General features: G+C 43.0%; 1 protein-coding gene across 2 annotated transcripts in view; it reads right to left on the bottom strand.

Annotated features, from left to right (window-relative positions):
- PON2 (paraoxonase 2) overlaps positions 1-9,740 on the bottom strand; it is a 28,484-nt gene extending 18,744 nt beyond the window's left edge. Inside the window, exons 1-2 of one of the 2 annotated variants that reach the window (XM_032304631.1) lie at positions 9,596-9,684; positions 2,447-2,633 (exon numbers count right to left, since the gene is read on the bottom strand). In XM_032304631.1, coding sequence (XP_032160522.1) covers positions 2,447-2,595 — 149 coding nt within the window. In that variant the 5' untranslated portion in view covers positions 2,596-2,633; positions 9,596-9,684. Of the gene's footprint in view, positions 1-2,446; positions 2,634-9,595 lie in introns of both variants that reach the window. The other variant, XM_032304632.1, reaches the window with a different exon arrangement.
- Positions 9,741-12,981: the final 3,241 nt, after the last annotated feature.

Raw genomic sequence — 12,981 nt, 5'->3', positions numbered from 1 at the left:
ATAAAACTTGTAAGGCAAGTTCCCAAGCAAATGGGAACACGGCAGCAGGTCACACTTCTCCCAGCTCTGGTGTGGTGGGAAGAGCTCCAGATGGAGACCCGGAAGCTGAGGGCCCAGCAGAGCTGAACAGCGCTCAGACCCTCTGCGAAATGACACGGGGCCTGATGGGAGGCCGGGAGAAGAGGCGGTTTTGCAGAGTCAGGTGCACAGAAGCTGTTATGAAACAACGTGGAGGCGGTCTCCTTCCCATCCCAATATTTACTGGGTGAGGACACTGGAGAACACCAAGTAAGTGTAACAAAAGTACACTGTGCTGTTGTTTCACAGAAAGTAAAGATGAAGAAATCTTGAGGAAATGGTGAACTGTAAGGAAATGCCTTCCCCAGCACCCTGCCCGGGGACAGGGCCACAGAGCAGTTTGGCCAAACACATCTGGGTCCTCTTCTTCTGAAGCCCCATGCTGTAGGCTTTCCCCGCACTTCCCTTGCTGCCTCTCACCTTCTCTTTCTGTTCTCTACGGTCATACGTCATAACAGGGTTTTCAGAGTCATTTACATTTTTTCCAAAGTGAGTCACACACACCACACATTTAAGAGAGAAAAATGACCATTTGCCACTTGTCCCTCTCCTATTTGAGTCCTTGACGGCGTCGGACTTCTAGACCCTGAATTTGGGGAAGGTTACTGGTCTCAGCAATATGGAAGAAGGCCAAGGCCTACCTAACCCAGAAATTACCAACAGGTGGTAGCAACTATATAATGTGGCAACTCATATCATATATCAAGCTTCTAATTAAAATGTTAATCAGTATGTTATTTTGAGGCGTATCTGGGTGGCTCAGCCGGTTAAGCACCTGCCTTTGGCTCAGGTCATGAGCCCAGGATCCTGGGATCGAGTCCCATGTTGGGCTCCCAGCTCAATGAGGAGTCTGTTTCTCCCTCTCCCTCTGACCCTCAGCCCTGCCTGTGCTCTCTCTCTTGCTCTATTTCAAGTAAATAAAGAAAGAAATCAGTGTGTTATTTCGAATCGTATAATTCAAATAGTGTCAAAAATTTTTTAAAACAATATAGCAATACGGCAATAAAATAAAATTGAAGTGAATAAAATAAATATATGAAATATATAGATGTAGTAAAAATTTCAAATAGTACAAAATTTAAAGTAAAGCAATAAAAAAGACAATGAATCTCATATTTACAAGTCCCAGGTGATTTAAAGGAAGGAAATATGTATATTTGGCCTAGTGTGGTAGCAGTAACACTAGTGATGATGAGGTTACTGCGGCCGATGACCATGGGGGGCAAAAGGAAATGAGTAATAAAAACAGCTAAAACTCACTGAGTATACCACTGTTCTATGTGATTTACCTGAACGGCTTCGTTTAATTGTTAAAACAACCTTAAGAAGTAGGTACCATTGTCCCTGCTTTAGGGATGAGGGAAGTGACTTAGAGGTGAAGGAATTTTGCTGAGGTTTGGCACCTGCTGGGAAGAACCTTCCAGAGGCAGTACTCTAACCCGCTAGGGTATTTTTCTCAAAAAGGGTGACGGGATCTGTGTTTCTGTCTTAGCAGCAAGCCTGCCTGACCATTAGCAGGTGAATCTCTGTAGGCCTCAATCTTCTTCATGCAAAAAGTAAGGATGAGGCTAGATGACCTCCCAGGTTCAGTGGACACTGCATGATTCCAGAAACAGATGGAACTATGTCAGGAGGTCCAAGCTGCAGTTTCATCAAGTTTCTGTATCATGGATTGGTTTGGGTGACAGTTTTATGCAACTTCCTATTATGCTCATTTAGCTATACAAAAATAAGGGTCATGAGGATTGTCATCTACCTTTTTCAAAGATAAATTATATGGACAAAATAAAATTCAGTTGCATTTGAACACTCTAATATGGGTTATTTTTTAGAATCCACAATTGACAACAATTGGCAACAATTTGAGATCAACAATTGGCAATTACACATTGCCAATAGGGCAATCTTCCATCAGCTAGTTTAGCTGTACAATATCATCTCTAAATATGCAGACTGCCTACCATTAAAACTTGAGTTATTGGGCGCCTGGGTGGCTCAGTTGGTTAAGCGACTGCCTTCAGCTCAGGTCATGATCCTGGAGTCTCGGGATCAAGTCCCGCATTGGACTCCCAGCTCCACGGGGAGTCTGCCTCTCTCTGACCTTCTCCCCGTCTTCATGTTCTCTCCCACACTCTCTCTCAAATAAAGAAATAAAATCTTAAAAAAAAACAAAAACAAAAACAAAAACTTGAGTTATACAAGAGTTGTGCATAACTTCTGGTTAATCAAATCATTTTTTCTTATCACTCTTTTATAATAAGAGAAAGACGGGATTTCATTTCCAACTTCGGTAGCCCATCAAGACTTTCAAATTCCTTCGGTGGAAAACTGCTAGGCTTTTTACCTGGTAGAAGCACCGGTTCCCTACCCATTAGTGAACTTCTGTTTTCCGGGGTGGCAGGCCCTGTTCTCTGACAAACCTAAAGCCACCGTCACACCTTTGCTTCTCCCTCCTTTCCACTGCAGACAGACAGGCCAAACATTAGCTTTCCCAGAGTCCTTTGAATTTAGGGGCATTCATATGACTCGGGCTTTGGAGAAAGACATTTTTGTTCCTGATAGAAAAGGCAGACATAAGAAGAGAGCTAACTGGCATCCCCCTTTCTCCCTTCTTCATAATGTGACCATACATATGGTGCTTAGGACTCTCACAACCTTTCAGTATTCTTAACATGACAAGAAGGAGGACATAATGCCAAAAAGTGGAGGACTGAAGGACAAAAATATAAGAATCTAATTTTTTATGATTATGGGCTCAAGGGACAAGTTATAGAATGACTCACCTACAAAGTCTTTACCACATGAGAAAAATAAGCCTTTATTTGCATATGTTACAATTAATTTGATGTATGTTACTTGCAACTGAAAGCACTCCTAACTGTTAAGAGATTGAAGAAGTTTGGGGGAATATACAAAGAGAAAGCTATACAAACCTCTTTGGACTAGCAGATCAATAAGCCTAAATGCATTCGTGCCAAATTAAAAATAAATAAACAAATGGTACAGACACAGATAATTCTGGTACAGCCTCTTTGCTGCCTAGCACCTTATGTCCTAGCACACTTACGAATGTACGAGGTCAGAGATTGCAGACATGGCCAGTCAATCACAGCACTCCTTCCCCTTAACCACAGCCGGCCTCACACACAATGTCCCAGGCAACCACTGTTGATCTAGGTTCCTTTTGTTTTCCTCACTTCCCTCTTCTTTTTCATTAAAATTGAGTTATTTTCCTTTGAGTTACAACTCTATCATAGGTATAACACAGCAAAAAAAATACACTGTCTTCTTCAACTGAGCCAAAAATCATTTGCCAATGACACCCACTGTAAACATGTACATCGAGACTCTTAGTCTGGGGTCCAGTGACCTTTAAGGAGTCCATGGGTAAAATTCAGGGATCCATGAATAGGGATGGGGAAAAAAATACATCTTTATTTAAACCTAACTGAAACTAAATATTTCCTTTGATGAGGAGTACAGGCAAGAAACCACAGAACTTTCTACTAGCGGTACCTGTGTCTCTCTGTCAATAAAAGAAATCACAGACATTGTAGATATCTCAAAATAATGTTTAGTTGTAATATCTCAGTAATTCAGTTGTAGATATCTGAAAATAATGTTTATACTCACTGCTACTTCAAAATATCTATTGCTACATATTCGACTACATTTATATCTATTTAGGGCTTTAATTAAGAAGCCTATGTTAGGGGCACTTGGGTGGCTCATTTGTTAAGTGTCCACCTTGGGCTGAGGTTATGATCCCAGGGTCCTGGGATCAAACCCCGTGTTAGGCTCCCTGCTCAGGAGGGAGTCTGCTTCTCCCTCTCCCACTCCCCCTGCTTGTGTTCTTTCTCTCTTTTTTGTCTCTCTCTGTCAAGTAAATATATAAAATCTTTAAAAAAGAGAGAGAGAGAGAGAAGCCCATGTTATTACATCATATATTAGATTTTAAAAACAGGTTGGTAATAGTATTTAAGTATTCAAATTAGTATTAACTTACATAGTATTTAATTTTGTTTTGGAATCCTATGTGTTTCGTTTTATGCATTTAAAAACATGATGCTGACCAAGGGTCTATCAGTTGATGAATGGCTAAAGAAGATGTGGTATGTATATATACAATGGAACAGTACTCAGCCATAAAAAGAATGAGATCTTCATGTATGCAACAACATGGATGGAGCTAGAGAGTATCATGCTAAGTGAAAGAAGTCAGAGAAAGACAAACACCATATGATTTCACTTATATGTGGAATCTAAGGAAAGAAAAAGCCAAATGAGCATAGGGTAAAAAAAAGAGAGACAAATGAAGAAACAGACTGTTAACTACAGAGAACAAACTGATGGTTACTAGAGGGGAGGTGGGTGGGGGGATTCGTGAGATAGGTGATGGGGATTAAGGAGGGCCCTTGTGATAAGCACACGGTAATGTATAGAATTGCTGATTTACTATATTGCACACCTGAAACTAATATAACACTGTGTGCTAAATGGAATTAAAATAAAAACCAAAAAAAAAAAAAAAAAAAAAAAAACGAGAGAGGCACTACACACACAAAAAAAATAAATAAAAACATAATGCTGAGGAGTCAAGACTTTACTAGACTGCCAAATGGATAGAGGCACAAAAGTCTAAGAACTCCTGCCGGAACACTGTAATTACAGGTAATCTTCCTCAGGCACCTATTACAGAGTTGGTGTTGCTTTAGCACTTTACAAGAATGAACTCCTCTGGGGCACCTGGGTGGCTCAGTGGGTTAAGCCACTGCCTTCAGCTCCGGTCATGATCTCAGGGTCCAAAGAATGAACTCCTTTATCTTTCATAGCCCCACTATGGAGCGGGTAGTATTAATATCCCCATCCTACAATTAGGACCCTGAGGCACAGAAGGTGAAGTAAAAAGCCAAGAAGCCAGGTAAATAGTGGAGCTAAGAAATGAATTCAGGCTATCTGGCCACAGAGCTTGAACCCTTAACCAACAGTCATTACCATGAAATCATTTTCATTTCCTTTTTTTTTTTTCCTATTTCTTTTCTAAGTTGCGCTTTTTTTTTTTTTTTTAAGATTTTTATTTATTTATTTGAGAGAGTGAGAGCAGGAGCTGGAGGGGGGGGGCACAGGAAGAGGGAGAAGCAGACTCCCCGCTGAGCAGGGAGCCCAACACAGGGCTTGATCCCAGAACCCCAGGATCATGGCCTGAGCCAAAGGCAGATGTTTAACCCAATGAGCCACCCAGGTGCCCCTCAATTTCTATTTCTTTCACTCAGGAGAGAGCATTACTCACCCAGAGTGGGATGAGATGGTGCATTAGTTATTAGGTTGCCTTATCTCCAGCAAAGTAGAAACACAGTGTTACTACCTGGCGTTACTTTGTTCCATATTTCATGGCCTTTGAATTTACCAACTCCTGAAAGGGCTTTATCTTTTAAGTACAGGCTTAAATACAGACAAACAGGGGCTTTATCTTTTAAGTACAGACTGGTAACACCCCTTGGAATTCACCCCTTGGGCCCCTGTAATGCCTGTAGTACTTATTAACCAAGAATTTGTAATTAGGCATCTTAGGCTGGAAGTAATTTGCTCCAAATGCAGAAAAGCTAGGAGGCAGTGGGGGAGCTGGGGCAAACTGTATTTGAAATCAGAAGACCTGGCTTGGAGTACAAGTTCAGCATTAATTACCTGTTGAACAAATTAGCTGACCCCCTCCAACCTCAATTTTAACATGTCTAATGCAGAAAGGAAGACATACATGAAGACTGAATGAAGGCATAAGGGTAAAAGGGTTTTTTTCCCAAATGTCAGTAAATGTATTTTTTTTGTGTAGGGGCCCCTGTATATTAGATTTAGGGTGGCTCAGTCGGTTAAATGTCTGACTCTTGATTGTGACTCAGATCATGGTCTCAGGGTCATGGGATTGAGCCCCATGTCGGGCTCCACACTCAGCAGGAGTCGGCTTGAGATTCTCTCTCTTCCTCGGCTCCTCTTCTCTCACCTCTTGAAATAAACAGACAAAATCTTTTTAAAAAATGTACATTTTGGGGCGCCTGGCTGGCTCAGTGGGTTAAGCCGCTGCCTTCGGCTCAGGTCATGGTCTCGGGGTCCTGGGATTGAGTCCCGCATCGGGCTCTCTCTCTGCCTGCCTCTCTGCCTACTTGTGATCTCGCTCTGTCAAATAAATAAATAAAAAATCTTTTAAAAATGTACATTTTGGCTTAATATAAAGAACTTCTGACACTTTTGACACAGTGACTAGAACACAGTAGTCACACAATAAATGATAAGAAGAGTAGTTTAAAAATAAAGCCTGACCTTGCAGAAGTGTTTGAAAGCAGACTGGATAGCTTTCTGGTACAGCTGTCATAAAAATCTATCAGGCAACAAGTAGAATGTTCAGATGCTTGTTTAAAGGATTCCTGCTCATGGCATAGGCCTCTGATGTACTCAAGTCTCATGACTCATCCAAGGTTGTGGACTTTGCAACAGGTAGCCACTGGCCTGGGGATATTTGTGTACTTCTAGTCCCCCCTTTATTGCTCAACTAGGGCGGAGTAGAAAAGTTGGTATAATATACCACCATCCCCTGGGAAATTTACCCAGTTACAGTTCAGAAGGAAAGAGACAGCTTTGATTCCACTTATCCATCTGGGACATACTTACACTAAAAAAGTATTCATTATTTATTTGAAATTCAAGTTGAAATTTAAGTGGGCGCCCTGGGGGAGAAAAATAACTTGAGTGCCAAAGTGCCATCTCTAAAAATAGGATAATGAAAAAGCAGGCACCAGATGACAGCAAAAAACGAACAAAAAACAAAACAAAACAAAACAAAAATAAGTCTGTGTTTTGAAGAACCGTTCCTTATGGGGAGGTAGGAACATGCTGCTTTTCAAGACAGACTCTAAGGGTCTGAAAGGAGAGATGCTACACACTTGAGCACTCCACATGCCATAAACAGCATGTACTTGATATTCCACAAGCACAGGGTGGCCAGATAAAATACAAGAGGTCCAAATTTGAATTCCAAGTGAAGAATGATATTTTAGTGTAATTATGCCCCAATATTGCAATGGGATATGCTAATACTACAAAATGATTCGCTGGTCATCTGAAATTCAAATTTAACTGGGCATCCTGCATTTTTATTTGCTAAATCTAGCCACCTATCAAGTATTAACTTTCTTCCACCAGCTGAATTAGGAGTTCAACTATCCAATGAAGTTACCAACCTAGAAAGTCACTACTCAGTAAAATTTATGGCAGTCAAATCTTTATAAAGAAAAAATGCATTAAGTTGTGAATTACTATAAGGTACATTCTGTGCACATAAGCTTTATTTACTTTTTCTTAGGTTTGCAACTGTAACATCATTCAAAGGGACTTAAATTTAAAACGTTAAGATTAGTAAGAAGAAAAAACTATTATTTGTGGGAGCCCTGGTGGTTTGAACTTTAGGACAGTTTAACGAGCTTGTGAATTTAGTGCTACTGCCTTTGAAACTGAGAGCCGGACAGATCGTACAAAATCATCCAACTCAAGAATGTTCTGCAGAGCAGGTTGGGTATTTACATAACATGAAAATTAAGGTCAACATTTCCATTTCCTCCCTCCACCACGCACTGTTCCTCCTGCTTACATTCCTTTATCAGCAGATGAGCTCCAGATACAGGACAATAGAGACAGAAACCCTGGCATCACCTTAGTCTTCCCACCCTGATCAATGAGGCTCCAGAGTCTGGGCCCCCGTCCTGTTATTCTCTCCAAACTACAGTAATACCTTAACTAGCTTCCCCATGTCACCCACTCTCTGTTCTACTACTTCTCAACTGTAACTGCATACTAGAATCATAAGGAGAATTTTTAAAAATAAAAACCACTCATGCCTGGGCCCCACGCAGAGCAGCTGAATCAGTCTCTGGGAGTGCAGCCCAGACATCAGCCCGCCAGCAGATTCTACTGTCCAGCCAGGATCCAGAGCTACTGCTCTCCTCCAATCCAACCTTCAAGCTTCAGCTCTACAGCAGCACAATTAATCATGCTTTACAGCACAGCAACGGACTGTTTTATATGGTTTTAAATAGATTCCTGTTTAAACACACACACCTGGGGCACCTGGGTGGCTCAGTGAGTTAAGCCTCTGCCTTCAGCTCAGGTCATGATCCCAAGGTCCTGGGATAGAGCCCGGCATCAGGCTCTCTGCTCAGTGGGGAGCCTGCTTCCCCGTCTCTCTCTCTGCCTACTTGTGATCTCTCTCCCTCTGTCAAATAAATAAATAAAATCTTTAAAAAAAATAAAATAAACACACACACCTAACATCAACAGTTCTCCTTTGCCTCTCAAAGCAGGCCCCAACTTTTGAACCTGTTAACCATCTCAAAACCTATCCTTCCCTCAACCCCTACTATTCTCATCTGCGAAATTTATGCTCCCCTCAAGTTGGCCTCCTGCTAGTCTCTGAACTTCCCCACCCTTTCCCCTCTGCTCACCCTGCACTTTTCAACCTGGATGGCCCTGTGGGTGCTTCACTCATCTGTCAAGGCCAACAGTCAAACAGTCTCTCTCTCCTGAACTCCCCCTTCAGGAGCTGTAATCTTACCCTCTTAAGCCTGCAGGGGTTTGTTTGTACCTGGTCTGGACATCCTACTGGCTATATTTGCTTCATTTCTCTCCTCCCCCTGCAAGAAAGTGAACTTCTTCAAGGTTAAGGACTGCGCCTCACTCCATTACAGGAGCCTAGGATGGCACACCGGACACGGTAGGGAATCCGTATTTCTGGCATCCTTTTGCATGAAGCTTCTAAAATTGGGAGCTGGTAATTTAGAAACTATGATGTCGACCCATCCGCGGTTTTCATAATAATTAAACTGGGAGATGGACCAGGCTTGTGCTGTTGGACACGCTGCCTTCAGGGCTCCTGAGTGAAGATAAATAAGGAAGTGATGTAAGAACAGTAGGAGAGTATCTCGAGTTGTCTTCGATCTACAGCGCCAAGATTAGAAAGCTGAACAATTTCGCAAACTATGCAGGCAAGGGACCGTACGCAACTTTATTCAGATTGAAAGACGGCGGCTGGCTCGGGCACCAAAGACGTGAAATAAAACTTTGTAATTAAGGGTTCCGTGCATGAGTAATAGTTCTGCTCTCAGTTAAAGCACAAGTTAAAGCGCGGACTTGCCTGTGAGTAACTACAAAGCCCTCGCCGGGCAGACTGGGTGGCAAGGAACTCGGTCAGCAGCAAAAGCTTCCCGACTTCCCGGAAAGCCTCCAGACGGAGCCCAAACCGCGTCGGGTTTTGCGGGAAGCTGGCGGCGGGGGCGGAGGTGCTCCACGGAGCTGCGGCACCGAGAACAACCCGGAGTTCTCCCGCCGCAGCCCCGAGAGTCCCGGCACGGCCTGCGCCCGCGCCGCCGCCCGCGGCCACCCGCGGCCACCCGCGGCCCGGGGCCCTCGCTCGGGGAGGGCGGCCCCCAGCCGGGCCGCGCGCCGACCGCCGGGGGCCGGCGGGCCCACCTACCTGAGCGCCAGGAGCCTCTCGCCCAGGAGCGCCAGCGCGATCCCCAGCAGGCTCAGAGCCACCAGCCGCCCCATGGCGCGGGAGCCGGCGCCGCCTCGCTCGCGCGGGTCGGGGAGTTCGGTGGGCGGCGCCCGCCTGCCCGCTGCGGCCGCGCTCCGCCCCGGCTCCGCCCTCGGCCCGGCCCTTGGCCTTTGTCACCGTCGGCCTCCCGGGACGCTTTCCCAGGCATGCTTTCCCGGGACGCCCCAGTTTAGGTTGAGGGCGGGAAACGTGGCCTCCTCCACCTGGTTTCGCAAACGGAGACACCCCCACCCACCCCACCCCAAACCTCGAGCCCCCGCGCACCTTTCTCACCCTCGTCTTCCCAGACGTTCCTGACTCCATAGGCCGGCAAGAAACTTCTAGAGGAAGTTTGAAAGATCCTTTCTCCTTCCAGGAAAAGATTCAGGATTCTTTCTTGCAAATCATTCATGTTAGGATCAACTACTTTCTATAACACGGTGTAGACGGAAGGAAAGAGACGTTCTGCCCCAGTAGTGCTTCGTCCGCGCGAGAGACCCCAAGACGTGGACGCAGTTTTGCATCTAGCTCGGTTTACGGGAATAAGAATATATGAATATATATATATATATGTATATATACATATATATATATACACACACACACACACACACACACACACATACTCTTTCTATATATAGAAAGAGTAAAAGGGAAACTTACCCATTGAGATTGAGACAGGTCAAACAAGTGAGTACACCTGGAATAAGCTTCCACTGGTTTCCAGGGTTTGCCATCCTACAGCATGTAGGCAGAAGCCATGACAATTGCTAATTTTCAGCAAACATCAGTTTCATAAACAGTAAATAAAAGCAGATTCTGATTTCTCATCTGCTGCCCCCGCCACCACAAAATAAAGATCCCTCTGTTTCTGGGTGTAGGTCTCATTCAGTCCTAAGGGATATTAGGTTATGCTGAACGGTAGGTGGATAAATAGTTGTCTTTTGAAAGAACAAGAGGCTTAACCTTTCTTCGTGTCACGGGTCCCTCTGGCAGGGACAAATCTCAATTAAGGACAAAGTCTAGTCCAAATCTGGTGCGGGGCCACCCAGGGAACAACAGCCCAGAGTTTAGAGCAGAGGTGTTTGTGGTGAATAATGGGGGCCTTTAAGGGCAGCAAAATCAATGTCTCCTCAGTCTTAGAGAATCTTGGAGAAACTTTAGTTTAATGTTAACACAGCCAGTGAATTCCCTCAAACTCCATCTCGAAATTCCCTCATCACTCTCTGTGAAGGGTACTGCAGCTCCATACTCTTTTCCCTTCTGCGTGTTGCTGTTGGAACAGTTCCTGCCGAAGTCGCCCCCATTCTTACCCCATCCCCACCACCATGCTAGGGCAACCACTCGCCCTTGCACACAGGCAGATGGGGAAGGGAGACGTTTTCAGATTTGGAAATCAGAAGTCTATTTTCTCCATTGTAGGCGGATGGAGAAGACCAGTTATTAAGGCTATAGTATATACCTGTTATTAAATTTTCTGGTATAGTTTAGCAATCTTTTGAGATAACTGGGATTTCTGAACTACACCAAGAACATAACCGCAGGTTTATGTTATTTTGTGGGAAAAATGGTTTCTAACTCTCAACTATCCAAGTTACCCAACACAAAACAAAACCTGTTCTGGAACTTGTTTGTATGCTTGCAACTCTTTACACTTGGTATGAAACAGAGTTTCTCAAATAATGACATGTAACTAGTTTATAATTAGAAATTTAATGGTTCTTCAGGAAAATTTCAGAAATAATAATACCTTTTATCAATGCTTCTCAAACTATGTGCAGTGAAGGACAGGTTTTTCTTTGCCTTTGTGAAGTACAATGAAAATAATTACTAGAAATGAAGTAAAAAATCAGACATACAGAATACAAGCCCAAATCTTTTATTATTTGATTCAACAGACATAAAATTACTTTGTCAAATTTCTATAACAGTTTCTAAAGGCTTTCTTTCAAATTTTCATATTTATCTCACCATGGACCAGAAACAAAGAGTTCACAGATTGAAAATGGTCTTTGGAGTACACTCCAAAAGTGGACTGCGTCTCATGAGTGCACTTTTAACTCTTTAAAGTTTTTGCCTGTATTATCATGTGTAATGTCCCCGATAATTTGCAAAACAGTAGCTCATGATTATTGTCATTTTTGTGCTATATGATCTCTCCGTATGTCTTTTATTTTTCTTCCTCTCCTTTCCTCTCTTTTAAGAGGGGGGCAGATCTTTTAACACAAAAATACATTGAGGAGATGTTATAAAGGATAGTTATTGGGGGCGCCTGGGTGGCTCAGTGGGTTAAAGCCTCTGCCTTCAGTTCAGGTCGTGATCCCAGGGTCCTGGGATTGAACCCCGCATCGGGCTGTCTGCTCCCCAGGAAGCCTGCTTCTCCCTCTCTCTCTCTCTCTGTCTGCCTCTCTGCCTACTTGTGATCTCTGTCTGTCAAATAAATAAATAAAATCCTTTTTAAAAAAAAGATAATTATTGTCTGTAAGAGAAAGAATTGTTCTATAGGAGGCTCCACTCAATGGCTTCTCAGAGAATAAAGGAGATACCCCCCCCCCCAGCCCAAGTCATTTTTGGAGAATCCAATATGTTAAAAAAATGAGAAAAATGGTTGTATACACATATTTTAATATTTATAGTTAACAAATTATCATTCTTTAGTGATTAGTTGGACAATATGAATAGTTTGTTGTTGTTGTTTTGGAAAGGTCAAAAACACCCTGATACAAAATACAATGTAATTTGTGGTCCAGTAATGGAACTCAAGTTTAAAATGAATGAGTTTGTTCAACTGGGTCAAGGTATCGTTGAGACATATGGACAGACAAATTCGAAGATAATATTGAAAGTCAAAAATATAGTCCACCTATCCCCACTATACCCAAGCCTATTTCTACAGAGAGCTGTAGGATTTGCTGCCTTTCTTCCAGGAACAATAGGACTCTGGAGGGAGAAGACAGAGGGGTAGAAAATATTGGGAGAGAAGCAAGTTCAGGAGACCAGAGACAAAAACTCCCAATCTCCTTCAGAAGCTAACTCTGTATGGCCTGAACACTATGGAAAAAGTGAAGACGCAATTCCTTCATTCTAGGAAATGCATGCATGTTTCTTATCTAACTAACAGCAATAATGTCTCCAGTTATCTATGAATGAAGCGTGCAGCCGACCTCTTTCAGAATACCAACCACAACTATTATTTACTGAATATTTCTTATTCCACACACTTAGACATACTGCCTCAATGAATTCCCATAAGAACCATCTGAATCAGGTACTATTAGTACAGAGATTATCAGGTTACAGAGTTTAAGTATCTTGCCCAAAGTTGT

Source organism: Mustela erminea, chromosome 11, assembly GCF_009829155.1.
Source record: "Mustela erminea isolate mMusErm1 chromosome 11, mMusErm1.Pri, whole genome shotgun sequence".
In the NCBI taxonomy this organism is placed as follows: Eukaryota; Metazoa; Chordata; class Mammalia; order Carnivora; family Mustelidae; genus Mustela; species Mustela erminea.
This window is presented reverse-complemented; position numbering and strand designations above follow the sequence as displayed.